This window comes from Lagopus muta, chromosome 4 (genome assembly GCF_023343835.1).
Source record: "Lagopus muta isolate bLagMut1 chromosome 4, bLagMut1 primary, whole genome shotgun sequence".
In the NCBI taxonomy this organism is placed as follows: Eukaryota; Metazoa; Chordata; class Aves; order Galliformes; family Phasianidae; genus Lagopus; species Lagopus muta.
The window spans coordinates 10,373,228-10,385,530 of record NC_064436.1 but is presented as its reverse complement, the minus strand read 5'-3'; the positions used below and the strand labels follow the sequence as shown (position 1 = coordinate 10,385,530).

Sequence of the window (12,303 nt, the reverse complement as noted above, 5' to 3'; positions counted from 1 at the left end):
TTCTGGCTCTGTAGCCTGGTGCCTCATGACACAGGCAAAAAAAAAAAAAAAAAAGCAGCAGTACAGAACAATTTTAATGAATTCCCTCCTTTGTTTTGTTTCAAAGCTTTTTTTTTTTTTTTTCCCTACTAAAACTTTTAAAAAATCCATTATTTACCTCGTGTTCAAGGCCAGGTGGGATGGGGCCCTGGGCAGCCTGGTCTGGTATTAAATGCGGAGGTTGGTGGCCCTGCGTGTGGCAGTGGGTTGGAGATTCATGATCCTTGAGGTCCATTCCAACTTTGGCCATTCTGTGATTCTGTGAAATTCGGTGCTTCCTCTAATGCATTCCATTAGCAAAAAAATAATTTTTTAAGTAGTTGACCTTGGAAATTTGTTTCTGGGAGGAGGGACGATCTCTTCATATTATGTTGCATTGATTTGATGAACAGTAAAATATTTGTTGGTTATTACTGTGATGTTTGATTTGTATGGTAGCTTCCCTGAGGAAGCAACGTAGTTTTGAACAGCAGTGTTCTGGAATCCTGCCTGTTCTCTTGATGTTATTATTCATGGAGTTGTCGTGAGATCCAGTTCTTCAGTATTTCCTACAAAGGAACATTACATAATTACAGTCTTCAGTGTGACAAGGAATCATCTGCATGCATCGCTTACTGGAAAATGTTGGGTTTACTGGGTAGCATCTTCCTTTGTAACTCAGAGTCTTTACTGACTTTTTCCTTATTAGTAGCATTATTCTCTAATTTGTGGCTTCGGTTCCAAGCCTTTACCCAGCTGTGCTCCTTAGATTCTACTTCTGAATTCTCTTCCAGGCTTCTTCATTCTGTGAGTACACTTTGAGCAGCATCTTTGTTTCTATACCCCTCATCATGCCTTCTTCTGGACTGTCTCCTGTTCTTAAGTTTTTGCTTTATACTATAATATTAACTGAGCTTTGCAAATACACTATGTTCTGTTTGCAGGAAATGACCTAGACATGTACCAACACCAGTTCCTGGAACTTCGTCAAAGACTATTGTATGCTGAAAAAGAAAATAAGAAAAGATCACGTGAGCTGAGCAGTGCCCTCAATGAAATAAAACATATAGTTGCAAAAAGAATTAACTCGACGACCAATCATACAGGTTTGTATGTGTAAAAAAACTGTATTGTATGTTAAAAATCAGATATTTTGTGTGCTTGTGTATCTTTAAAACTGGCATGAGAAGAAAAATCATCAATCAGTGGTATCAGCAGAGAAAAGTAGCTAACAAAAAGAAAAGCTGTGGTGAAGCAACCTGTAGCCTATCTTTAAATAGCATCTAACAAGTAGGGCATTTAAACAAATAAGGAACTAAGTAACTAAACAAGGGAGGAAAAAAAAGGAAACTGACTGTAGTGACACAATGGGAAAGCACAAGTCAAACCTGTAATATTGTTATCTAGCTTTTTACAGTCTATGAACTCTTGCTGCCAACTACAGAGCACTGAATAAGCTGGTTTTTTTCCAGCTTTTATTATGTAACTACGCTCTGATAGTACTGGGACTGTGTCTAACCTGGAAAGCAGGTACACATCCTCCCTCACGTGTTCCACCATCCTTGGAAGTGAAGTCAGTTTTAGAAAAGAAAGGAAAGCCTTTGAGGAGGCGATGCTGTACATTGATGTTTTCTTGCTTTTCTTTTTGAAGAGCAACACCAAAATGAAATTAAGTTGACTCTAGTTACCTGGCTTCTTCCCATTGTTTAATTAAACATATTAGATCATTGTCTTACAGGCTACTGTACATCACCATCTGCAGACTGGTAATTACATACAACAATCAGACAAATCAGTTCTCTTCCCTAAAAGAAATGCTGTAGGATCTGCCTTCCTCCTCGTTCAGGGGTAGAAAAGCTACATCCCTGGGGAGAGAAGGAAAATCACAAAGGGAGTCTCTGCCCTGGAAGCATTCCACAGTACACTTTGGCTTGAAAAAGAGTCTGAGTGCTGCTGTAAACTATTTCTTTAAGATCCTTGTTTGTATTCAGTACAACAGATGGGTATCTGATTAGAATAGAGAATTATCCAGGACTGGTACAGCAAAAAAGAACAAAATGCATTCCTGGTTGGTGGAGTCAGCTTGATTTTTGTTGTTGTTGCTTTTTTTTAATCTTGTTATTCCCTGTCTCTTTTTGGTTGTTTTTTCAATATTAATGTAGAGGGACTGTTCAGATGCATCTAAGCAAATGCTTTACTGTGGGTAAGCCGTCAGAATGTCAGACTAGAAATTGCCTTGTCAGCTACTAACAGTACAGCATACTGCATACAAAAACCTAATGCACACAGCAGCAGCAGAGGGAAATGCAAGTCTCTCTTCTGTCTGTTCTTTATTCCTGTTGAATACAGGCAAGTGTTAAAGTTGTCCATTCATAGTATTCAAAGCAGCAATTTCTTAAAATTGCCAAATGTTCTTAATTTTTACTTTTTTGCTGATATTTTAGTTCATTTCTTTCTTTCATTGCGCACAATCCAACTGAAGTCCCCTGTGCAGCCCTTGATAGATACTAATTCCTAATAGAAATGGAAAGTCCTATAAAGTTGCAAAGGTATTTAAACGGCAACAAAAAAAAGTTGATATGCCACAAAATTCTGGTATGTTTAATGCGAAGCAAGGTAAAGGACTTGTGTGTCTCTTTTTCGTACCCAAATACTTGGAGGTAGATATTTCTGTTTGTGTGGTTGTTTGTGGGGTGTTCTGTTGTTGTTGTTTGCTTATTTTGCTTTTGTTGTTGGATTTTGTTTTGTTTAATTAAACAGTAAGACGGGGAATCCCTGCTGATTTCCTACCTTTACGTGGGACTGTCTTCTGAATATTGAAATACTTCAAACATTCAGCCCTTTGGGAAGTCTTCACTGAGCAAAGATGAATGAGCAAAGCAGGTTATGGTGATTTGTAGGGCTTGTATTAAGTAATTTTGAACACCGGAAAATTTGAGGCCTTACATTAGGTGCATTTCTTTCATAACTTTCTAAGTCACTAAGCTTTCTGTTGCCCTGCTGCATACTCTATAGGTTTTCAGTTTTTCTGCAGCTTGGAAGGGTGCTAATGTCATGTTGTTTATAAAACGTAGTGAAGGTGTTGCTCTGATACTGTGAAGCACACAAGCACCAGCCACTCTGCAAAACTGCTGAAGTATCTTGAGGAGGCAGCCTCTGAAAGTAAGACCTACCATCTATAAATTCATAGGAGGGGCTTTCTTTCACTTTTCTTTCAACGATGAAATGTAGTCTTTGTTTCAGTCCATTCAAATACCTCTTTTTTTTAATTTTTTTAATTGCATCATACATATCCTGTCAGCTCCTGTGGATATCTTACAGTCAGCATAGTTTTCTTCTGTCAGCTTATAAGTACATCCGCAATGATTTTAGAATTCAGTTGTTCGCTTTTTATTCAATTTATTTTAAAGACTGTTTACCACCACTGGATCACTCAGGAATGCACGTATGAAGGAAAAGAAGCCAGGACATGAATGGTATCTGTGGGGAGGGTTGTGCTGTGCTGTTCCCCACTGGTGTTCCACAGGAGGGGCTCATGGTGACTGCAGTGTGTGAGTGCTGATGCATGCTACTGCACACTCATCTGTGGGATCTTGGCACGTCCATTTCTGAGATAGATCAGAGAAACTGCAAAAGTTCCATGAGTCTAAAACAGGACTCGACTACCAGGCAGGGCAATTATTAATCATTGTGCGGTGTGTTACAAATAATCATTTTTGACAAATGATTCTGATGGAATAAACTCGTGTGTGGTAATCAGCTAAAATAACAGCTAGTTCAGATAGGTGAAATAATAGCTGCCAGTTTTATTTTTTATATTTACCTGTGGTTTTGTTGTTTCTTTAAGATGGTATGAAAGTATTAAATGACACCAGAAAACTCCCCGTGCATCTTACAAACCTGTACTACTACCTACCTCACCTCCAAGAACATGAAGATGCCATTTTTCCAAATGTTGTTATTGGACAACAGAGAACTGGAGGTAAGAAATAAAGTTCAGTTTGTGTTTTATACATACATTCTATTCATAGTTTGTACTAAATTCTAGCTATGACACATGCTCAGAGTTGGGAGGGATTTTTCTCTGAAGATTTTATAAACTTGCCAAACTGAATAAATGGAAATGGCAAAAGGAGTTCTTTCACGCCCATCCTAATTTCAAGTCCTTACCCCAAAGTACTCTGGTAAGCTTTTTAAAATGTCAACAAAAATAATCATAATTGATAAACAATATTCTTTCATGTTTAGTCACATTTTCATATAGCTGAGAAGCATTGCTGGACATTTTTTTTCCCCGCATGTATGGGGCTGCTGTATCATGGCCTGAACCTCTGATTAATCACCGAGGCAAGCACTGAGTCAGCCATGGGAGCACAGGTGAAGGCAATTCACCTGTGCTGCAGGAAGGGGTGGAGCCTGGCTGCACCCCTCCTAGGCCCATTTAAGAACTGACTGTCAGTGGGGAAGGGTCTCTTCTGGAGAGCCACTCCATTGGAGTTTATTACGCAAGCTCAGGATAGGGTGAGTGTTGTTTTTTTTTTTTCCTTACTCTAATTTCATAATTAGGTCAGACAAACTCCTGGATATACTATATCATCTGTGTTTTCATTGATTGTACAGTTGGTGAGCCAGGCAGGCCAAATATATTCTTTATCATGGCTTTTTTGTGGAACATCTATAAATGGGTCAAAGGGGAGAACATCATTCCTCTAGATAAAATAATCCTTGGACAGATTCTAGGCTTTCTGGCATCTCCTTATTACCAGTTAGCAACCACAGTTGAGAAATGGGGTCCCCTGTGTACTTTAGGGAATATTTTCCCATTCCGCTTGGCAGAATACTTTAAAGGGTAAGATAGAGATATCCTAACCACAAAAGAAAGGCAGTTAGCTGCATCCACAGTGGCATGGCCACTGTTAAATGCCTTAAATCAAGCTGAGATAATATCAGACACCTTAGAAAGTGAAAATCAGCTATTAAAAGCTCATACCGAGAAATTGGAACAGGAACTTAATGTATTAACAGGGTAAAAAACAATTTTACAGTCCCTAGGTCAGGTCTGCAGTCTTTCAGTAGATAATAACCACACCTCTGAAGTAATGGGCTTGGTTGAACAGGAAAACAAAAGCTCTAAGTCAGATCTAGAGGTTCCACTTAGGGTGGATTCCTTGGATCTCTGTCCTATTATAACCCAAAAGACGAAAAAAGTGCAAGAGAGATCAGCAGGGATGCCACCTGACCAATGGCCCCCTGCCAAAACGCATTTACATGCAACGGCTAGGCCATATGCACCGACAGAACTGATGGATATGGTACAGCCTTTTTGGCAGAGAGCAAGAGAGAGTGTACCTGCATGGTTGCTTAGGTTATGGGATTCAGGAGCAGCAAGCGTCATGGTTAATGGACCAGGAATATGAAAGCTGGCCATCATAATGGTACGCCCTGCTGTCAGGCAGAGACTATACGCTGCTGTCCAGTTTAGCAATGAGAATCATTCAATAATAGACTGGTTAATAGCAGCATGCTGCATGGTTTGGCCAAACAAAACAGATATTCTATTAAACACAGGATTATGATCCTCCATGGAGGATCTTCAAAATTATATTCGTGAATTAGGCATGAGAGAAGCTATATACGAGGACTCATTTGATAGCCCGGATATGGTGAAGTTTTCAGCAGGCATGTGAGATTTAATTTTACAGCAGGCCCCTTCTGACCTTTATGGGACCTTAGTCTCTGTATTAAACTGTCTGGTGACCTCAGAAGCTGTGGTTCAATAGGTTGCCCAGTTAGTAGCTGATCTGGGGGAGAAAGAGCGTTTACGCACTCGGCGCAATATCCCAGTAGTGGAAGAAGCAGAAGTGCTTCCAGTAGTTAAAACCAAGAGGCCACCCATGCAGAGCTTTCAGTTGGGGCCTGTAAGGGTCTTGTGAAAACAAACGTTTAACAACCTTATTCGGGCTGGTGTCCAATTTGCGAAGGTCGACTGCCAGCCCAATAACATCATCCTTCAGCTGTGGAGACAGCTGAAGGATAATCAGAGATTCCAAAACTACCCTAAGAAACCGAGGGTGAGAGTTATAGGAACTGTGCCGACAACAACATGGAATTTAGAGGATTTCATTAATCCCAATAGAAAAAAGAGGTCCCCTCAGGTGCTTCAGGCTACAATGCCTGAGGCACCTGAAGCAGAAGACTTGACTTTGGCCCAGTTCATGGTGTGACGAGGGATATTAGTCCCCCTAGTGCCTCCAGACGGGACCAGAGGCCCTATGTAGAGTTAATGATATTCTGGTCCCGGAAAAATGTCCATAGAGTTATGGCACTTGTTGATACTGGAGCAGAAACATCAATTATTTATGGAGATCCGAACAAATTTGATGGTGACAGAGTGATGATTGGTGGTTTTGGGGGACAAACTATTCCTGTCACCCAAACATGGTTAAAATTGGGAGTTGGGCGTCTCCCACCCCAGGAGTATAAGGTATCTATTGCCCCAGTTCAGGAATACATCTTGGGCATAGATATTCTATACGGTCTGGCTCTCCAGACAACTGTGGAAGAGTTCAGACTTCAGCAAGTGCCGGATTACTAACGTCAGACAGCGTAGGCTCCCGGGTGGGCAGAATGAGATATCAGAAACAGTGCAGGAATTAGAAAAAGTGGGCATTATAAGACCTACTCACAGCCCATAGAATTCCCCCATACGGCCAGTGCAAAAGTTGGATGGCACGTGGAGAATGACGGTAGGTTACAGAGAATTAAATAAGGTCACGCCGCCTACTCATGCAGCCGTACCCAATATTGCCTCCCTAATGGACACATTGAGTAGGGAAATAAAAACCTACTATTGTGTTCTAGATTTAGCAAATGCACTCTTCAATATCCCAATTGCTGAAGAATCACAAGATCAGTTTGTGTTTACGTGGGGAGGCAGGCAGTGGACCTTTCAGGTCCTGCCACAGGGGTATGTGCACTCACCAACATATTGTTGTAATTTAGTGGCGCGTGACCTGGCTGATTGGAAAAAAACTGATAATGTTAACTTATATCATTATATTGATGATCTCCTGCTGACATCCGACTCACTGGAGGCAATAGGACAGGCGGCGGAGTCATTAATCACCTATTTACAACAGAAGGGATGGGCTATAAATCCCCAAAAGGTGCAAGGTCTGGGCCTATCTGTAAAATTCCTGGGGGTGGTTTGGTCAGGAAAGACCAAAGTACTACCCAGTGCTGTTATAGATACGGTTCAGGCATTCCCAGTCCCTACAACATGGAAGCAGCTGCAAGAGTTTCTAGGTATATTGAGTTATTGGCGTTCCTTTATACCCCACCTAGCACAGCTGCTAAGGCCACTATATAGACTCACGAAAAAGGGGCACCTATTGGACTGGGGGAAAACAGAACTAGACACTTTCCAACAGGCGAAACTGGCAGTTAAACAAGCCCAGGCATTGGGTATATTTGATCCTACCCTCCCAGCTGAGTTGGACGTTCAGGTTACTCAAGACAGCTTTGGTTGGGGCCTGTGGCAACGCCAGAGTTAGGTTCAGACCCCATTGGTTTCTGGTCTCAGGTTTGGCACGGAGCAGAAGGAAGATACAGTGTGATTGAAAAACAGTTATTGGCTGCCTATTCGGCATTACAGGCAGTAGAGCCAATAACTCAAATGGTTGAAGTTATAGTCAAGACCACTGTACCGATTCAGGGATGGGTGAAAGATCTGACCCACCTTCCTAAGACAGGGGTGGCCCAAGCACAAACAGTGGCACGATGGGTCGCCTACCTCAGCCAAAGGAGCAGTCTGTCTTCATCACCCTTGAAAGAAGAACTCCAGAAGATCCTAGGCCCAGTTACGTATCGCAGTGATACACCAAAAGAAATACTGGTCGCTCCACCAGAGAAGAGTCCCGTTCAGGAGGGAAAACATCCTATCCCTGAAGATGCCTGGTACACAGATGGGCAACCCGAGCAAGTGGAGAGCAATAGCATACCATCCCTCTACTAAGACAATCTGGTTTGATGACGGGGGATGGTCAGAGCAGCCAATGGGCAGAACTGCGAGTCGTGTAGATGGTTATAACCAAGGAACCCAGTGATGGTATCCTGAACATCTGCACAGATGGTTGGGCTGTGTACTGGGGGCTCACTCTTTGGATTGCACAGAGGGCTACCCGGGAGTGGACTATTCATGCCCGGCCGATCTGGGGCAAGGACATGTGGTTAGACATATGGAATACAGTCAAACACAGGACTGTATGTGTCTACCATGTTTCTGGTCATCAGCCCCTACAGTCACCGGGAAATGATGAAGCCAACACGCTGGCCCGAGTTCGATGGATTGAGAATTCACCATCTGAGAACATCGCCCGCTGGTTACATCAGAAGCTACGGCATGCTGGACAAATGACAGTGTAGGCAGCTGCTAAAGCGTGGGGACTGCCCATACAGCTACCTGACATCGTCCAGGCATGCTGGGACTGCGGCCCTTGCTTCAAGATAAGACCAAGAGCGTTGCCCGAAACAGCAGCCCATCTTGCTAGAGGACACAATCCTCTCCAGCAATGGCAGGTCAATTACATCGGGCCCCTTCCTTGCTCCGAGGGGGCGAGGTATGCCCTGACCTGCGTTGTCACTGCAAGTGGGCTACTGCAGGCCTATCCAGTACCAAAAGCAAACCAGGCATATACCATCAAGGTACTTACTAAACTGATGTCTGCCTACGGGACACCTCAAGTCATCGAGAGTGACCAAGGGACTCATTTTATTGATGCAATGATACAGCGCTGGGCAGAAGAAAATAACAATGAATGGCGATTCCACCTGCCGTATAATCCAACGGGGGCAGGCCTCATCGAACATTACAATGCTATTCTTAAGGCTGCCCTGAGGACAGACTCCAAGTCCCTTCAGGGGTGGACAAAAAGACTGTATGAAACCCTGCGGGACCTGAATGAAAGACCCTGAGACGGCAGACCCAGTGCCCTCAGAATGCTGCAGACAACATGGAGGCAACAATTCAGTCTAACTGTTTCATCCATCTGAGCAATCCACTGATGACTGCACAAATTGTGATGAGTTGCAGTGAACTGTAATACAAATTTCTAAGTTGCATCTTCTCCTAACAGCTAAGCTGTAAGTAAAAAGGGTAGTCAAAGGCAGAAAGCAAGCAATGAATTAACGAGCTATTTTACTATTGTGTATTTTTTATTTTGATTTTGACTTTTCTGTGGGGCTGATTTAATGCAAAGAAACATTGGCAGCACTTCCAATTTGATTCAGAAATGACTTGGCAGGGCCCATGACAATGGATAACTTTCTACAGTCTTCTCACTAGAAGGTGTAGTTGGAGCAGCGTGGTTTAGTACTGTAGTTCTCACTGGAGTGCTCACAGGTCTGTGTGAGTCTGCAGAAGACCAGAAGTAGTCAGCTATAAGCTGTGAAGAAACGCTCTACTTTGAATTTTTAGTTCTTTCTAAGTGAAAATCACAATAGCAAGACTGCAGTCAGGTCTTGCTGTTGTGTGCATGTTGACCTTCATAGTGTAAGAACAGAGAAAAGCCTGGTGTTTAGCTAGCTGTGTGCTGGGAAGGAACATGGAACATCTGTGTTTTTAAGTTGATGCTGGCCCTGGTGATGCAGTCTGGAGCAGGTCACTAATAGAACCTATTCCTTTCTTTCAGAACCCTTAACTTCCATACCAACCTCCTATGTTTGTGGCTTTTTTTTTTGTTGTTGTTTTTGTTTTGTTTTGTTTTGTGAAAAGGAATATTCTGCAATGGCTAAGAATTCCCTAGGTTTATTGAGCTGTATTAGGCCACTGAACTCACTAATGCCTTCACCAATAAAAAAAGGAGAAGTCCTTCTTACAGTCTAGTATTATAACACTGTTCCACTACAAGGTCAGTCTTTGTCAGAGTCAATTTAAGTTCCTTTCTTCTTAATAATGATTATGCATACATTTCTTTGTTCTTCTCGCTACATTAAAGCTATTAATTAGTAACAGTTAAACTACTCAAGATTTTTTTTAATGTGGATTTCTTTTTGAGATAGCCACCTTCGTGACCTGTGAGAACTTTCTCACTGAAGCAGTGTAGTTTTAATTCTTGTTACTCAGATCTCAAACTCCATACCAAAAATTGGTATTTATTTTGCAGTACCCACTTCTGAAACTCAGTAGCAGATATATGTGTTTGCCAGAAATAGCATTGTATTACCAAATATGTATCATCTATGTAGCAGCAACTGGTGCTTATAACACAGGCATAGGTATCTCTAACCTAAGCATACGTGGATATATTTCTTCCTGGTAGCAAGGCAAATGCTGTCGTACTCTTATAGCAGTACTGAATCTCACCACATAAACCAATCAATGAATGTTCACAGTAGTGATTATCTTCTAACTTTATAGTTCCATTCAGATGACCCGAAGTTATCTAAACCAGAATTAAAATGGAATTTACGGTCACTCGACATAAGATGCCTTGACTTTTCATTTCTGTCTTTGCAGTCTCACTGGTGATGGGTGTTCCTACTGTGAAAAGGGAAAAACAAAGTTACCTGATGAGCACGCTTCGTTCCCTATTGCATGGACTTTCTGAAAAGCAGAAGAATGACTGTGTGATCATCATCTTTGTAGCAGAGGTAAGTTTGTGTGAGAAGCTTCAGGGTGCTAATAGAAAGACAACATGGAAATTCTTGTGTTAGTATGGAAGTGTAGAAAGTGTTGCTAAGTAGCGCCTTCAGCTTTGTGAAGGATTTCTTCAGTACTGTAACTCAGATGTCTGAAGGGGGAAAAATGCTCATATTACACTTATAAACGCAGCTGATGCAATCAAGTTTGGTGTAAAAATCATACAAACTTATTATTTTATTGGAAAATTGTAGGCTACTGAAAGTATGAAAAGCAAGTTCTTCACAGGACGATTCCACATGAAGATAGTACATTTATTCTGTATAACAAAAAAACACAGCTTATTTATCTTCTGTTTTGACATCATATATATATGTATACCTTAGCATATACCTTAGCACGTTGGAGACTTTTTTGTTAAAAAAAAAGTTGTTTTAAATTGTTCAGAAACAAGAATATTCCAGATTTGGAAAAGTGAACAGTTCTCAAGGTAAAGTACTAGTGGCAAGTGATTTGCTTTTTCATTTCAATTTGTCTTGAGCACAGAAGAAGGAAATACAGAAGAGATCTGTTGACGTTTGCCAGCAGGTGAAAGGGTGCAGTTACTTGAAAGTTATTCTTAATAGTTCTTTGTCCTTCCATAGAAGACATTACATTTCCTAAATGAACTGAATGTATTCATAATTGACATCTTCTCAGTGAATACACGTGGATACTCATTAAGAGTTCAAGTTTATTTTTCAGTTGAGTAACAATTTACAATAGCTTTAACTACTGTAATACTGTCAACAGAAATTGCCCTGCAGTCTACACTTCAGATAAATCTGAACTGCCATTTAGATAAACCTTCTATTACAGTCCTTCAGAGAGTTGTTTTTTTTAAGAGTTAACTTCTGAAATTTTACAGTTTGTCTCTGTGGACAGTTGTAAAAGTGCATTTTTTTTAACAAACAGTAGCTTAGGTTTTACTAACAGTCCAGTTCAGCTTATTGAAGATGAAACTGCTGCTACAAGAGTCAGTCTCTCCCCTTTCTCTCATCCCCAAAGACAGGTTCATGCAACTTTCATTTTTCAGCCATGCAGTAAATCTCAATAGGTGAACTGTACTGATATGAGAGGTGATAAGAACATGTACTTATAGGATCATGAATGCACACCTTCCTTATTCCCACAAAGCTTCCAAAGATCAAGAGGAATGTTTACACTCCTGGATTAACTCAGAGTAATTTACTGCCTGCAAGTGCTGGTGTTTTTTTTTTTTTCTTATCACATTTTTTTTTTTCCCTCTTACTACAGTTTTGTTGTATAGCTGGTAATGATCATTTCTGTATTACAGAAAAAAAATTATCTTTACTGCTAAGACAGGTATTGTATTGCCTTTGGGAGCACATTCATTAAATTCGGCACTGCATAATGTACGTTGGTCACTCCAAAAGTAATGCCTCCTATTTATTTCCATGGAAACTTCAACAGATACAAAGAATTCAATACCACTATTTGATGGAGAAAACTCTCAGCTACAAAACCCTGATTTTCAGCATAGAGCCCACCATTAGCTATGCATTCTCATAAAATCTGCACCAGTGGAGGCAACCCGCTGTCGCCACTGCTGAGAACGCACCACCCACCACCATCTTCTGTTTGGT

The 12,303-nt window shown here is 41.2% G+C and overlaps 1 protein-coding gene across 7 annotated transcripts in view; it reads left to right on the top strand.

Moving 5' to 3' along the window:
- MGAT4D (MGAT4 family member D) overlaps nucleotides 1–12,303 on the top strand; it is a 42,916-nt gene that overhangs the window by 13,848 nt on the left and 16,765 nt on the right. For all 7 annotated transcript variants that reach the window (XM_048941071.1, XM_048941072.1, XM_048941075.1 and 4 more), the window contains 3 exons: nucleotides 963–1,124; nucleotides 3,866–4,000; nucleotides 10,535–10,668. In XM_048941071.1, the coding sequence (XP_048797028.1) occupies nucleotides 963–1,124; nucleotides 3,866–4,000; nucleotides 10,535–10,668 (431 nt within the window). The remainder of the gene's footprint in view (nucleotides 1–962; nucleotides 1,125–3,865; nucleotides 4,001–10,534; nucleotides 10,669–12,303) is intronic.